Here is a 16,416-nt window from a genome sequence, read left to right as displayed (position 1 = left end):
CTGAAGAATACTGAAAAGTATGAAAACCGAAAAAGAAAACGGAGAAAAGAAAAGGGAGATGAAAGAAATCTCCTGGCGGCAGATATGGAGGAAGATAAAAGTGGCAGATGTTACGTCATTGTAGATGACGTCACCACAATGACCTTTGTTCTAACTGATTACTTTCAACTTCCGCTGACATTTTTTATGTTATTCACACATACACACACACACACACACACACACACACATGCAGACGACTTGTCGGCGCAGTGGTAGCGATCGCGGCCGCCAACATGGCGGTCCTGGTTCGAATCCATCCCAGAGCTGAAATAATTTCAGTTACGCTGCTCTACGAGTCTTTACTCCAACTCCCGTGGAAGGGGAGTTATGTGTGTGTGTGTGCGTGTAAGATCACAGCATTATCCATAGATCAGTCATAGATGAGCTCTGAGCTCTCTTCCGGGAGGGTAATAGCTGTCGATCACGAGTCCAACACGTGACCCAAGACCATGGTGAAGCACACACACCGGCTAGATGGTGTGGTGTTATCGTGTGATCCGAGTTCGAGACTCGCCCAAGTCTGAAAATTTCATTATCGCTACACTGTGAGCCGGCACTCCAACTCTGGTGGGTAATGAGATTTGTGTGTGTGTTTGTGTTTGTGTGTGTGTGTTTCTCTAACTGTAATCACCTAATTGTAGTATAGAGGAAAGGAGGAACGCTCATTGGGTCCCATCTCTTACTCTCCAATCTATCATTCGTAGCCTCATATTCATGTACAGTTCCAACTTAATCTATACCCTTGATTTTAAATTATCATATTTAGATTTGAATTCGTGTGTTGTCCCAACTTGGGATTTACCTTCTAAGCTATTCCAAGTATTTATGCATCTACATGGAAAAGTGTGTTTCTTCACATCGTCTAGACATGTGGTCTTTGTCAATTTGCTCCCATGACCTCTTAAGCCCTTCCATCTGTGTCAGTGTATTCTTCCCCTTTAGTGACCTGAATACCGTAATCATATCACCTCTTTCTCTTCTATCTTTCAAAGTTGACAAACCTAATTCTCTTACTTTTTTTCTTCATATGTTATATCTGCCAGGCTGGGGACCAGTTTAGTTGCTGCTCGTTGTATTCCCCATATCCTGCTTATATCCTTCACATTGTCTGGGGACCATACCACTGACGCATATTCCAGTCTTGGACGGATCAGGTTTTGATGAGTTTCAATTTTGTGTGTGTGTGTTTCTCCAAAGAACGTTTTTAGAAATATATAGAACATATGACCTCTTACCAAAATAGTGAGACTGTATTTCATCTATATATTGAAATAAGACAGAAACAAACATATCTCTCGCTGAGAGCTGCTAAGATCAATTAAAACAAATCGATTGAAAAACGTGATTTTATTGTGAGATTACACTGGAGGCTGTTGAGATACCCCCTTGTTGATTTATGCAGATACAAGGTTCTTTTTTACTCTTATAAAATTGGTGAGCTGATCAGAACACTTTTGCCTTGACTCATCGTGGGATGAAAAGAAAAAGATTCTCTTCGCTCTGCCCCATGCACTCGCTCCTTAACATTACACAGGGAAAGCTTGGTGGTGGCATTCTTATAAAAAAAACAAAGACCTGTGCGTCACCTCTCAGTAACCACAACTCCCGACGTCCATGTGCGCCACGGAGACTTTCCTTTTGCATGCCAGGGGCCTTATCTTGAAGTAGAGACTCTTAAGGGAGTAACTGTACCCATGCCAGCTGTGCCAGATGACCCCCTTTTTCGTTCCCTCGTATTTATCCCCCAAGAACTCCCCCGTGGGAAGCGTTAGGTAGCAATTATTGAACCAAAATCCCCCTCCGTATGTGGCTGCGCAGTTTCCTGTGGAAAGAAGGCATAGATTACGAAGGTGTTAAAAGAATATGCAATGACAACTCCAAGAAAAGAAGACTAATCACAGAGGCCTGGTCGACAAGAGAGGACAGTATCAACAAATCATCAACATCATCAATTGGGGAGGTGCACCAGGAAGCGATTTTTTTTTTTTTTTTTTTTTTTTTTTTTAAGCAAGCTCCCGTGCAGCCATCCTTACCATCCCAAACAATTCTCGACAAGTTCAGTCAACTTGTACCAACCATGAATTCTATGGGCGTCCCCTTAGTCTATCCCATTGAGTATTGTCTCCTGTGGAAACAACCAGTGAGTACAATTAACTTCAGGGAAACGTGTCACGTGCTCATATACTTAATCATATACTTAAAACTGACGTTCACGAGTTATGCTAGTAACTGGCCTAGACTGTCTTACAGTACAGTCTCTGGTTTGATGCAAAGTCATTCCAGTACCGAGTGCTCCAAACTGATTAAGAATTGTTACCGGAAACTCCTGGGCGCACACATCATCACTGACTTTCTCCAGATGAAACCTAGGTGGATTGCATCTCGGGATTCTCCTGGATTTGATACACAGTCAGAGTATTGCGGCCACAAATCTGTCAGTCCCAAAGAATGCAGCACCTTGATAAACCATGCAGTTCTGTAGGAGCTTTCGATCTCCGTGGCTAATCTTTCGGCATAACTATACCTTGTCCATCGGTGTGGCTGTCGGAACCAAGAACCGGCACTTCTCTGCCTTCCGGACTTTGCGAAGCTCAGAATGAGAAAACTGTTAATGTTCCTGGTTCCAGAACCATCGGAGCCAAGACATAGTTCATAGCCAACTGTGTCGGTACCAGTAACCGCATTGAAGTCGCCCAAAACAATAGGTGTGCCTCGTGGCGGGCACTGGTCAAGCTTAGCCTAGAGCATTTCTTCAAGGTCATATGCCTACTGGAGGGTCACCCCAAGCCTAGCTTCATGTGTTTGTACCTAATTTGCAACACCACGGCACTCTGTCCAGCGAGTTATGTAATTTTGACGAGAATGGGTTTCGAGCCCGTCCCCACTATATATGTCCAGTATGATTGCCATGAACATACGCCTGAATTTCGCCCCGTCACGCCTCTACCCACCACCGAGCCCAACGAGGGGAGACTAGTATTTGACATACATATTAACCCAATAGTTCCAAGGTTCCATGGGAGAGAAAACGCACCCACCAACTTGACACTAGTAGAAGACACCGCGAACCGTGCAGTGTCTTTCCAAGTGATAGTTCCTTGACACATGGTGTGCATGACAAAGAAATAAATAGATAAATAGATCAATCATCACAGCCGATTTCCATCTCCACCTCCAGGTCCCGTCTCGGTGGTCACTTTCATCTGACCCACAACACATGAGTATTTTATGTTTCTCAATACGATAGGTGACGAAAGTAACTTGAATAAAGAACAACAAAGGAAAGGTCATGTTTACATGGTCCTGATATAGGTTTTGGCCCCATGTCTGTTTAGAAATAAAGAAAAAATTAACTCACCAGAATATAGGTCATTGTCCTGGTCGAAAGCTGAGAACTTGGACCCGTTGCTGACTGTCATCGAGTCGCCAGCATCTCCCGTGTAGGTTCCCAGAGTCAGCTTGTACTTGTCGTCAGCGCTGTCCACTTGGAAACTGGCATACTGGGCCCAACGCTTGCTGCCCTCCCAGTCCTCTAACTCCACTCTCAACACGTACCGTTTGTGATAACTTAGCACGTGCATGTTCTCATTGCCTGTTGAAGAAATCATATAAATGATGCTCTGTTCGTCACCTCTTTCCTCATCCTATCCATCCTCGTAACCTCCACCACACTTCTCAAACACTTCTTCTCAGATACATTTAGATATATCCTACCTGCCTATCTTAAATTCCATGTCTCTATCCTGTAGAGTGGCGTAGGCACAATCACCCTTCACACAGTCTTCTCTTTGCATCCATTCCCAGATACCTATTATTCATGTCACTTTTCACTCTACAGTTTACTTCCACGCCTACTCCTCCATTCCCTGCTACATGTGACCCAGAATGATTAAAAATATTCACCTTCCCAGGCTTCTCTCCTTCAACACTGACCTCCAGCTCAATGCCCCTTGTACGTGTCATCACCTTACAAGATGGAATTATGTGCGTAAGCAAATCGGTACCACTTCGAAAAGGGCGAAAGACACATTTGTGTCATTTTGATATCCCGTGGGTCAGTTTTGGATGTCCGCAACCGTACAGCGCTCCAAGGAGATGATTAAATCGCGTAGTAGCATCTGAGCTAAAAGGGAAAAGTGACACCCAGTACAGAAGCGACCAACTCTTCGCCACCGAATGGGGGGAGGAGAGGAAGGGGCTTCCCGTGGAGTTGAATGAAATCATCTGTAGAAAGACTGGGGTGTTTGGGGAGGGAGAGGGGAGATGTGGGTGATGGTGGAAGATGCACCCCATCAACCAAACCTATACGAAACACTTGTGCGTTTATTCCGTTTGCCGCTAGGTGATTTCATTCAGCCAAGGAGGAGCCCCTATCCCCGTTGGGGATTCGGAAGGTGACGAGGAAGGCCTTGAGGACACTCACCGAGCCAGTACTCGGCGGCGGGGTTACCGAAGCCCTCGGCGTACTCGGCGTAGGACCTGTTGAAGTTCTCTTGGTACTCCTCCTCCTGCCGCGCCAGGAGCATCGTCCATCCACCTCCGTCCGTGTCCATGTCGCAGTACACCTGAAGGAGTAGCAGACGAAGGAAATCTCTTTTTTTCAAAGGCAGAGGAAAACAGACTGGGGGGCGGGCGGTGATAGTACTTATGATAGTAAATGTAACAATCCTTAAAAAACAATAGTAAGATGATAGTAATAGAAATAGTGATTATAGCGCTCATAATAATAATTACATTAATAATGATAACAGCAATAATAATAATGATAATAGTAATAACAGTGATAATAGTAATAATAATGATAATAGTAATAATAACAAAAATAATATTAATAAAAATGATGATGACAATGATAACAATAAAGATATAATAATAATAATAATAATGATGATGATGATGATAATGATAATAATGGAAACAATAATGATAACAATAACTGTGATGATAACCATCATTATCACCACCATCATCATTCTCTTGAGACCCGACTGGGGCTGATGGCACCGGAAAGTGTCACCGGGCACGGAAAGGGGAAGCCGGGGCTAACGACGACCAGAAGAAATACTTTAACGTCCAACTTCCCGGACAGAGACCCAACGAGTTTGGTGATAACCTTCCCGCCCCGCCCCGAGGAGGAGTGACGTCACAAGTGACGACGACCGTGGCGTATGTGGGGTGGAGGGCGGGAAAGCTGCTCGACCTTCTCCTCCTCCTCCTCCTCCTCGTACTCCTACTCATCCTCCTCGTACTCCTACTCATCCTCCTCCTTCTCTTGGGCAACTGCTATAGTAGACTGACCATCACCAACAGCAGCTATAACTATAGCAACAACAACGGCACCCCTGGCTCTTTACACACGACTGAATACAATCGCCTAGCGTCGACCAGAAGAAATATTCTGAAGGAGGCTACAGGGTCGACACAGAAAGAGATAGAAAGGAGAGGTCGGGACCTACCTGCATCTTCTTCTTGCACTTGCAGGAGTAGGGCTGGACCGTGTAGACACCGCTCTTTGTGTGGCCCAGGAGGAGTAAGTCCATGCAATCTGCTGGAGGAAGGCGCCCTTCGCCCTTGCCCCCCAGGAGCTCCACTTCCACTGGAGAGGCGAGGGTGCTGACGGCGTCGGGGAGAGGCGAATCTCCCAGAGGTAGAGGCGGTGGAGTCTGGGGGGAGGCGGGGGAGGCGGGGGCGGCGGCGGGCACAGGGTGTGGAAGTGCGCCCTTGGGAGGAAGAGAAGGCTTCCTTCTGCAGGAGGTGGCGTCTCCTTCTCGGCGCTCGAGGAGCCCCGACAGCGCCACCAGATGCGTCGAGAAGTTGTCGAGGACGTGGACGATCCTGTCCGCCGTCATAGACCCAGAGGAGAAAGAGGAGGAGGCTCCGTCCTGCGACACAAAGAGGAAGAGGCGTTTACTGAATCAGTGCGAAGGGAAGGGACAAGGGGGCGGGGCGTAGTGGGTCCATACGCACAGCTGTGTCAGAGCCCCTTTGGTGGCAGACCTTGACAGACTTTCTTCTGGCTGGCGTCGTCAACAAACAGTAAACTCCCAACTGTGGAGACTTTGTTTACGACTCGAGAGGACTCAGAGTCGAGACTCTCCCCTTCCGTTGACCTCTGTCGTCCACCTAAGGAGTCTAACACCAGCCAGAAGCAAATCTTCGAGGCCTACCACCGCCTTCCAATCATTTAAAAAAAAATGTATTAATAATCATCCCCTACCACGTTGAGGTGCAGAGGCGCGTTGCTAGCGTCGAGGAGAGAAGACTTGTCTCTTTCGGTGCCATCTTCGTGTCCCTCGGTGTCGCCCTCGGCGGCGGCGACCTCGAGACCTCGACTCCCCAAGAGGCAGTAGAGGGAGAGGAGCAGCCACAAGAGTGAGAAACTCATAGCGGAGGATTGAGGCGTACAAACTGGGTCGTGGTTGCAACAATGTATGTATATACGTGTGTGTGTGTGTATATACATACACCGAGAAGTGCACCGTTACCACTAACTTTTTTTCATGACGATTGTCTACCAATGGCTAACCAATGTATTAAAGATTAAACCTGTCAGAGATTATAGATTCCCAACAGCCTAAACGATCCTCATTCTGAATCCACTAACTAGTTAGTTAACTGGGTAACCCACCTAACTAACCTGACAGAAGAAACTGGCAACTCGGTGGTCTCTTGAGGACACTTTACTTGGGGAATTCCTCCTGTGGATCCCACAAGGGTGAAATTACATGATGTGCTCATTAGGCACCCAAGTGTTTATTACTTCATGTTTTACTGTAAACATGACTGAGACTGCGTTCGTGCGCACACGCATGAATACACACACATGGGAATGTGTATACTCGTAGATAGATACAGATGATGGGAAGAGAGTGTGGGGGCAAAGAAAGAGAAAAGAATGGTAAGACCGAAAACAGGACGGATGGGGCCTTTTCTCTTTGTTCTGGCCATCGCCAGGCTAGCCGATTGATCTCCATAGCAGAACCCATTCGAAAACGAAAGGGTTATCATCATCATCTATTGGTACCGCACGCCGGGTGTTCGCTCGCCTCTCCCACACACCGTCGCCAGTCCACCGCGGTTTCTCCGAGCCAGCTTGCGTGCATCCACCCTTCCCATAACAAACAGCTTTCAACGGGATCGATCAACTCTCCCCAGCCATGAGATCTTTAGGCGTCCCCTTCCTTTGCCTCCTCCCCTGAAGGCTGTCTCAGGTGGAGACAGTCCTGTGGGTGGGATCAGCATCAGAGAAACGTGCCACATGACGCTCATGTTTAAGTTCAACTAAATTAGAGTTTAAGAGTTAAAGGATTAAGGGAAAAACGAACAGGGATAATGAAGTTAGTTCACATTAGATATAAGTGAAATATTGAAGCTGAAATAAGCGAAGGTTAATATAAAACACGGAGAGGGGACAGAGGAGAAAAGATTGGAGGAGCGATGACAATAGCAAAAAATTGTATTGAAGTGGAAAAAATAGAAATGGGAGAAGGCATGGCCGAAATAATGAATATAGAAAAAAGAGGAACAAGATATATAACAGTGGCATACCCACCCTCACAAGAGAACAGCGTAGAATGAAATGGAATATGTAAACTTGATAAATAATACAACTAAGCAACTAAAAAGGGTTGCAGAGAAAAAGATGAAATATCACTCTTACAGGTGAGCGTGTGTGTGTTTATTTATTCGTGTGTATATATGTTTGTGTATGTTTACATATTTGTATGTGTTTACGAGGTCAGGTCAGGTCAGAGATATCCCTGTTAATGGTACCATGTAACCCATTACTACCTGCCTCATGGTCCGCTGCATTGCAGCCGCACCCAACTATGGGAAAGGCTTCAGGAGTAAACTTCATGAACAAATCAGGAGTCGGAAGTCACGAAGGAAGTTCCCTGTTGTGTAACAACATCGCTTTGGCAACTCCTGCAACGGCGCTGACGCTAAAGTGTGATAGCGTTGCTGTTCCTCTGGATCCATCAGCGACGTGGAGAGGGAGTGCGGTCATGCATCCTGGGTGACTGTTGGTCCTACATATCATCTTACCCTGCCTTGCACACACACACACATACACACACACAAACACACACACACACACACATGCACACACACACACTCACAAATATATGTATATATATATATATATATATATATATTTATATATATATAATATATATATACATATATACTGTATATACATATATATGTATGAAAAAGGTGGAAAAAAGAGTCACGGGTCTCGTTCCGAGTTTATTCCTGACCGGTTTTGCTTGTAGCTTCTGAAGAAGCTACAAACGAAACCGGTCAGGAATAAACTCGGAACGAAACCCGTGACTCTCTTTTTTCCACCTTTTTCAACTTGTCACAAAATCTCAACATATATATGTATGTATAAATGTGTATGTGTAAACATGCGTTTGTGTACTGTTATATTTATACCTACGCGAATGTCCTGACATTTTCCCTCTGTGGGAATTGAATGTGAGCCACCTGCCAGATGGTGGCTCTGGTCTTTGATTTGGTGTCCAGCATCCTGGAGAAGATTTTGTGGAGAGCTTCTTGCTGTCCTTGGCAGAAACCTCCTGTTACAAGGTTCTTGAAGGAGGGTCTTCCTTTCGGGTCCCCTTGAAGTCCTAGGGGAACTTCTTAAAGTAAGGGAGGTGTCCAGTGGCCAGCTGGTACAGGACGCATCCTAAGTACCAGAAGTCGGCCTTGTCTCCGGCGTAAGGGTTCTGCTTCTTGTCCGGCACCTCTGGAGACATATACCAAGGCATTCCCTGAACGGTCGTCATCTCTTGCTTGTAGGCGTTCGATGTCTTCGCCGAAGCACCGAAGTCATCACCTTGACAACCTCCTCCTTGTCGTCGAGGACGTCGTTGTCGGCTTTTAGGTCGAGGTGAACGAAGCCGTTCTCGTGCATAAAGGTCACTGCGGCCACGAGCTGCCTTGCGTCGGAGACGACACGGGCGCTCCAGGCCAGGGAAGAAGAAGAAGAAGCCTGCCCCGATAGAGTTTTCTTGCTGATGGTACTCAACGTACCACGAAGGCAGTGCACAAGGGCTTTGAGAGCCTCGATCTCCTTTGAGGTCTCGTTGGCGCACGCCTTCCCTCTGAGAGGGATCTTGGAGACGCCTGTGCTACCGGTGGCCTTGTCTGAGACGACGAAGGTTTCTCCGAAGCCTCCGGACCCCAGGGAAAAATGGATGTGGTAGTTGGCTCTGAAAGGTCTTCGGCTGGCCACTTCAATAGTCTCCGAAGTCGATGGAGACTCTCTTGAGTGACGACGTTCGAGGTTGTTTCTTTGTCCTCTGTCTCTTCGTTGACTTGTTGTTCATGGTCTTCCACAGGGCCTGTTGCTTTTGGGGCTTCCACCTCTGACGGAGGTTGGACGGAGTTTCAACATCCCCGCGGAGGACTCCTTGGTGTGCTAGGTCCTCCTCCTGAGTGCCTGAGGAACATTTGAAGAACGACTTCAGGAGCAAGGCAAAGCAGAGACGCGCCCGCGCAAAGTTGGTAATGGAAAGAGGCGCCATACCAACGACTTGGTTGAAGTTGGGGTGGAGCGAACTAGGCCATCCTTGGCTGGGTCGCTCAAGTCAGATGTGACCCTTGAACGCCCATGAGGTCACCCGCCCCAAGTAAGCTGAAGTAGGTCGTGTGGCGTTAGCGTTGCTGACATTTTTAGTCACGAGCGGGAATCGAACTAAGATCGTTGCTATTTTAGCGATCGAGAACTGTACCTCTGTACCGTCAAACCGTGCGTGTGTTTAACTTATTGTAGTACACAGGAAGGGAGCTACGCTCGTAAGGTCCCGTCTCTTACCTTCTATTTATCATACCGCTTTGGCTGCATCGTCTTCTAGGCTGTTCTAAGGTTACGCATCCGTCAAACTTTGTCTACGCGCGCGCGTGTGTGTATGTGTGTGTGTGTGTGTGTGTGTGTGTGTGTGTGTGTTGAACCATATTTTTACTTAGTTGTATTATACAGGAAAGTAGCAACGCTCGTGGGTAACTGTATCTTACTCTCCAATTTATCATATTTGTGTGTGCGTGCGTGCTCGTATGAATACATCACACACAAGGATGTAACTTTACCTGACCTGACCTAACCTAACCATAGCCCACCTTAATATTTGTCACCCCAGGATAGCCCACTTGAAGAATTGTCACCTGGTCGTTATCTGGGAGAACAAATCTTCAGGTGACCCGAAAAATGCTGAAAAGTGTGAAAACCGAAAAAGAAAATGGAGATGAAAGAAATCTCCTGACGGCAGATATGGAGGAAGATAAAAGTGGCAGCTGTTACGTCATTGTGGATGACGTCACCACAATGAACTTTTTTGTTTTTATTCTAACTGATTACTTTCAGCTTCCGTTGCCACTTTTTATGTTATTTATCCACACATACGTGCACACACACACGAACACGTACGCACACAGACACATACACACACATACATACATACATACAGACGACTTGACGGCGCAGTGATAACGATCGCGGCCGCCAACACGGCGGTCCTGGTTCGAATCCAGCACAGGGCTGAAATAAGTTTAGTTAGGCTGCTCTGCGAGTCGTTACTTCAACTCTCATAGGAGGGGAGTTGTGTGTGTGTGCGTGTGAGGTCACAGCATCACCCATACATCAGTCATAGATGAGCTCTGAGCTCTCTTCCGGGAGGGTAATAGCTGTCGATCATAAGTCCAACATGTGATCTAAGACCATGGTGAAGCACACACACCGGCTAGATGGTGTGGTGTTATCGTGCGATCCGAGTTCGTGCCTCGCCCGAGGCTGAAAATTTAATTATCGCTACACTGTGAGCCGGCACTCCAACTCTGGTGGGTAATGAGTTGTGTGTGTGTGTGTTTACCTAACTGTATTTACCCATTTGTTTTACACAGAAATGGAGCAACGCTTATTGGGTCCCATCTGCTACTCTCCAATCATCATTCCTTGCCTCTATTTCATATACAGTTCCAACTTAATCTATACCTTTGATTTTCAATCATCATATTTAGATTTGAATTCATGTGTTGTTCCAACTTGGGATATATTACCTTCCAAGCTATTCCAAGTATTTACGCATCTACACGGAAAAATGTGTTTCTTCACATGATCTCTTAAGCCCTTCCATCTTTGATCATTGCAGTCCTACGCCCTTCCATCTCTGTCGATGCAATCTGTCCCCTCTAGTGACCTGAAAACCGTAATCATATCACCTCTTTCTCTTCGATCTTTAAAGTTGACAGACCCAATTCTATTACTTTTTCTTCATATGTTTTATATGCCAGGCTGGGGACCAGTTTAGTTGCTGCCCTTTGTATTCCCCATATCTTGCTTATATCCCTCACATTGTGTGGGGACCATACCACTGACGCATATTCCAGTCTTGGACGGATCAGGGTTTTGATGAGCTTCAGTTTTGTGTGTGTGTGTGTGTGTGTTTCTCCAAATAACGTTTTTAGAAATATATAGCACATATGACCTCTTACCAAAATAGTGAGACTGTATTACATATATATATTGGAATAAGAAAGAAACAAACATATCTCTCGTTGAGAGCTGCTAATGTAAATTAAAACAAATCGATTGAAAAACGTGATTTTATTGTAAGATTACACTGGAGGCTGTTGAGATACCCTCTTGTTGATTTATACATTTACAAGGGTCTTTTTACTCTTATAAAAGCGGTGAGGTGATCAGAACACTTTTGCCTTGACTCTTCGTGGATGAAAAGAAAAAGATTCTCCTCGCTCTGCCCCATGCACTTGCTCCTTAACAATATACAGGGAAAGCTTGGTGGTGGCATTCTTATAAAAAAAAACAAAGACCTCTGCGTCACCTCTCTTTAACCACAACTCCCGACGTCCATGTGCGCCACGGAGACTTTCCTTTTGCATGCCAGGGGCCTTATCATAAAGTAGAGACTCTTAAGGGAATAACTGTGCCCATGCCAGGTCTTCCAGTTGACCCCCTTTATGAATCCCTTGTATTTACCCCTCAAGAACTCCCCCGTGGGAAACGTCAGGTAGCAAGAATAGAACCAAAATCCCCCTCCGTATGCGGCTGCGCAGTTTCCTGTGGAAATAAGGCATAGATTACGAAGGTGTTAAAAGAATATACAATGACAACTCCAAGAAAAGAAAACTAATGACAGAGGCCTGGTCGACCAAAGAGGACAGTATCAACAGATCATCATCATCATCATCATCATCATCATCATCATCATCATCATCAATTGGGGAGGTGCAGAAGGAAGCGCTTTTTTTTTTCTTCTTCTTCTTTTTTGAGCAAGCTCCCGTGCAGCCATCCTTACCATCCCAAATAACTCTCGACAATTTCAGTCAACTTGTACCAACCATTGAGTATTGTCTCCTGTGGAAACAACCAGTGAGTACAATTAACTTCAGGGAAACTTGACACATGCTCATATACCTACAACTGACGTTCACGTACTATGCTAGTAACTGGCCTAGACTGTCTTACAGTACAGTCTCTGGTTTGATGCAAAGTCATTCCAGTGCCGAGTGCTCCAAACTGATTAAGACTAGTATTTGACATACATATTAACCCAATAGTCCCAGGGTCCATGGGAGAGAAAACGCACCTACCAACTTGACACTAGTAGAAGACACCGCGAACCGTGCAGTGTCTTTCCAAGTGATAGTTCCTTGACACATGGTGTGCATAACTAAGAAATAAATAGATAAATAGATCAATCATCACAGCCGATTTCCATTTCCACCTCCAGGTCCCGTCTCGGTGGTCACTTTCATCTGACCCACAACACATGAGTATTTTATGTTTCTCAATACGATAGGTGACGAAAGTAACTTGAATAAAGAACAACAAAGGAAAGGTCATGTTTACATGGTCCTGATATAGGTAATGGCACCATGTCTGTTTAGAAAGAAAGAAAAAATTGACTCACCAGAGTCTTTGTCATTGTCCTGGTCGAAAGCTGAGAACTTGGACCCGTTGCTGACTGTCATCGAGTCGCCAGCGTCTCCCGTGTAGGTTCCCAGAGTCAGCTTGTACTTGTCGTCAGCGCTGTCCACCTGGAAACTGGCATACTGGGCCCAACGCTTGTTACCCTCCCAGTCCTCTAACTCCGCTCTCAACACGTACCGTTTGTGATAACTTAGCACGTGCATGTTCTCATTGCCTGTTGAAGAAATCATATAAATGATGCTCTGTTCGTCACCTCTTTCCTCATCCTATCCATCCTCGTAACCTCCACCACACTTCTCAAACACTACTCAGATACATTTAGATATCTCCTATCTGCCTATCTTAAATTCCATGTCTCTATCCTGTAGAGTGGCGTAGGCACAATCACCCTTCACACAGTCTTCTCTTTGCATCCATTCCCAGATACCTATTATTCATGTCACTTTTCACTCTACAGTTTACTTCCACCCCTACTCCTCCATTCCCTGCTACGTATGACCCAGAATGATTAAAAATATTCACCTTCCCAGGCTTCTCTCCTTCAACACTGACCTCCAGCTCAATGCCCCTTGTACGTGTCATCACCTTACAAGATGGAATTATGTGCGTAAGCAAATCGGTACCACTTCGAAAAGGGCGAAAGACATATTTGTGTCATTTTGATATCCCGTGGGTCAGTTTTGGATATCCACAACCGTACAGCGCTCCAAGGAGATGATTAAATCGCGTGGTAGCATCTGAGCTAAAAGGGAAAAGTGACACCCAGTACAGAAGCGACCAACTCTTCGCCTCCGAATGGGGGGAGGAGAGGAAGGGGGTTCCCGTGGAGTTGAATGAAATCATCTGTAGAAAGACTGGAGTGTTTGCTGGAGGGAGAGGGGAGATGTGGGTGATGGTGGAAGATGCACCCCATCAACCAAACCTATACGAAACACTTGTGCGTTTATTCCGTTTGCCGCTAGGTGATTTCATTCAGCTGAGGAGGAGCCCCTATCTCCGTTGAGGATTCAGAAAGTGACGAGGAAGGCCTTGAGGACACTCACCGAGCCAGTGCTCGCCGGCGGGGTTACCGAAGCCCTCGGCGTACTCGGCGTAGGACCTGTTGAAGTTCTCCTGGTACTCCTCCTCCTGCCGCGCCAGGAGCATCGTCCAACCACCTCCGTCCGTGTCCATGTCGCAGTACACCTGACGGAGTAGCAGACGAAGTGAAGTTTTTTTTTTTTTTTTTTTTTTTTCCAAAGGCAGACATAACAGACTGGGAGGCGGGCGGTGATAGTACTTATGATAGTAAATGTAACAATCCTTAAAAAACAATAGTAAGATGATAGTGATAGAAATAGTGATTATAGCGCTCATAATAGTAATTACATTAATAATGATAACAGCAATAATAATAATGATAATAGTAATAATAATAATACTAATAATAGTAATAATAGCAAAGATGATATTGATAAAAATGATAGTGACAATGATAACAATAAAAATATGATAATAATAATAATAATAATAATGATGATGATGATAATGATAATAATGGAAACAATAATGATAACAATAACTGTGATGATAACCATCATTATCACCACCATCATCATTCTCTTGAGACCCGACTGGGGGTGATGGCACTGGAAAGTGTCACCTGGCACGGAAAGGGGAAGCCGGAGCTAACGACGACCAGAAGAAATACTTTAACATCCAACTTCCCGGACAGAGACCCAACGAGTTCGCTGATAACCTTCCCGCCCCGAGTAGGAGTGACGTCACAAGTGACGACGACCGTGGTGTATGTGGGGTGGAGGGCGGGAAAGCTGCTCGACCTTCTCCTCCTCCTCCTCCTCCTCGTACTCCTACTCATCCTCCTCCTTCTCTTCGGCAACTACTATAGTAGACTGACCATCACCAACAGCAGCTATAACCATAGCAGCAAAAACGACACCCCTGGCTCTTTACACACGACTGAATACAATCGCCTAGCGTCGACCAGAAGAAATATTCTGAAGGAGGCTACAGGGTCGACACAGAAAGAGATAGAAAGGAGAGGTCGGGACCTACCTGCATCTTCTTGCACTTGCAGGAGTAGGGCTGGACCGTGTAGACACCGCTCTTTGTGTGGCCCAGGCGGAGTAAGTCCATGCAATCTGCTGGAGGAAGGCGCCCTTCGCCCTTGCCCCCCAGGAGCTCCACTTCCACTGGAGAGGCGAGGGTGCTGACGGCGTCGGGGAGAGGCGAATCTCCCGGAGGTAGAGGCGGTGGAGTCTGGGGGGAGGCGGGGGCGGCGGCGGGCACAGGGTGTGGAAGTGCGCCCTTGGGAGGAAGAAAAGGCTTCCTTCTGCAGGAGGTGGCGTCTCCTTCTCGGCGCTCGAGGAGCCCCGACAGCGCCACCAGATGCGTCGAGAAGTTGTCGAGGACGTGGACGATCCTGTCCGCCGTCACACACCCGGAGGAGAAAGAGGAGGAGGCTCCGTCCTGCGACACAAAGAGGAGGAGGCGTTAACTGAGTCAGTGCGAAGGGAAGGGACAAGGGGGGAGGGGGAGGGCGTAGTGGGCCCATACGCACAGCTGTGTCAGAGCCCCGTTGGTGGTAGACCTTCACAGACTTCCTTCTGGCTGGCGTCGTCAACAAACGGTAAATTCCCAACTGTGGAGATTTTGTTTACGACTCGAGAGGACTCAGAGTCGAGACTCTCCTTCCGTTGACCTCTGTCGTCCACCTAAGGAGTCTGACACCAGCCAGAAGCAAATCTTCGAGGCCTGCCACCGACTTCCAATCATTTAAGAAAAAATTTATTAATAATCATCCCCTACCACGTTGAGGTGCAGAGGCGCGTTGCTAGCGTCGAGGAGAGAAGACTTGTCTCTTTCGGTGCCATCTTCGTGTCCCTCTGTGTCGCCCTCGGCGGCGGCGACCTCGTGACCTCGACTCCCCAAGAGGCAGTAGACGAGAAGGAGCAGCCACAAGAGTGAGAAACTCATAGCGGAGGACTGAGGCGTACAAACTGGGTCGTGGTTGCAACAATGTATGTATATATGTGTGTGTGTGCATACATGCACCGAGAAGTGCACCGTTGCCACTAACTTTTTTCATGACAATTGTCTACCAATGGTTAACCAATGAATTAAAGATTAAACCTGTCAGAGATTATAGATTCCCAACAGCCTAAACGATCCTTATTCTGAATCCACTAACTAGTTAGTTAACTGGGTAACCCACCTAACTAACCTGACAGAAGAAACTGGCAACTCGGTGGTCTCTTGAGGACACTTTACTTGGGGAATTCCTCCTGTGGATCCCACAAGGGTGAAATTACATGATGTGCTCATTAGGCACCCAAGTGTTTATTACTTCATGTTTTACTGTAAACATGACTGAGACTGCGTTCGTGCGCACACGCATGAATACACACACATGGGAATGT

The 16,416-nt window shown here is 46.4% G+C and overlaps 2 protein-coding genes across 2 annotated transcripts; both read right to left on the bottom strand.

Moving 5' to 3' along the window:
* Window positions 1-1,374: 1,374 nt before the first annotated feature.
* Window positions 1,375-6,469, bottom strand: LOC143018564 (microfibril-associated glycoprotein 4-like). The gene is made up of 5 exons (XM_076174047.1): window positions 6,260-6,469; window positions 5,499-5,924; window positions 4,466-4,607; window positions 3,401-3,634; window positions 1,375-1,864 (listed from the first exon to the last, which is right to left on the bottom strand). The coding sequence occupies exons 1-5, from the start codon at window positions 6,425-6,427 to the stop codon at window positions 1,632-1,634; spliced, it is 1,203 nt and encodes a 400-aa protein (XP_076030162.1). The 5' UTR covers window positions 6,428-6,469; the 3' UTR covers window positions 1,375-1,631.
* A 5,166-nt stretch (window positions 6,470-11,635) lies between these two features.
* Window positions 11,636-16,000, bottom strand: LOC143018566 (ficolin-2-like). Its single transcript, XM_076174050.1, has 5 exons — window positions 15,806-16,000; window positions 15,053-15,466; window positions 14,041-14,182; window positions 12,978-13,211; window positions 11,636-12,124 (listed from the first exon to the last, which is right to left on the bottom strand). The coding sequence occupies exons 1-5, from the start codon at window positions 15,971-15,973 to the stop codon at window positions 11,895-11,897; spliced, it is 1,188 nt and encodes a 395-aa protein (XP_076030165.1). The 5' UTR covers window positions 15,974-16,000; the 3' UTR covers window positions 11,636-11,894.
* Window positions 16,001-16,416: the final 416 nt, after the last annotated feature.

Source organism: Oratosquilla oratoria, chromosome 35, assembly GCF_046742065.1.
Source record: "Oratosquilla oratoria isolate Oo_2021 chromosome 35, ASM4674206v1, whole genome shotgun sequence".
Taxonomy (NCBI): domain Eukaryota; kingdom Metazoa; phylum Arthropoda; class Malacostraca; order Stomatopoda; family Squillidae; genus Oratosquilla; species Oratosquilla oratoria.
Note: the sequence above shows the minus strand (reverse complement) of the source record. Positions and strands in the feature narration are given on the sequence as shown.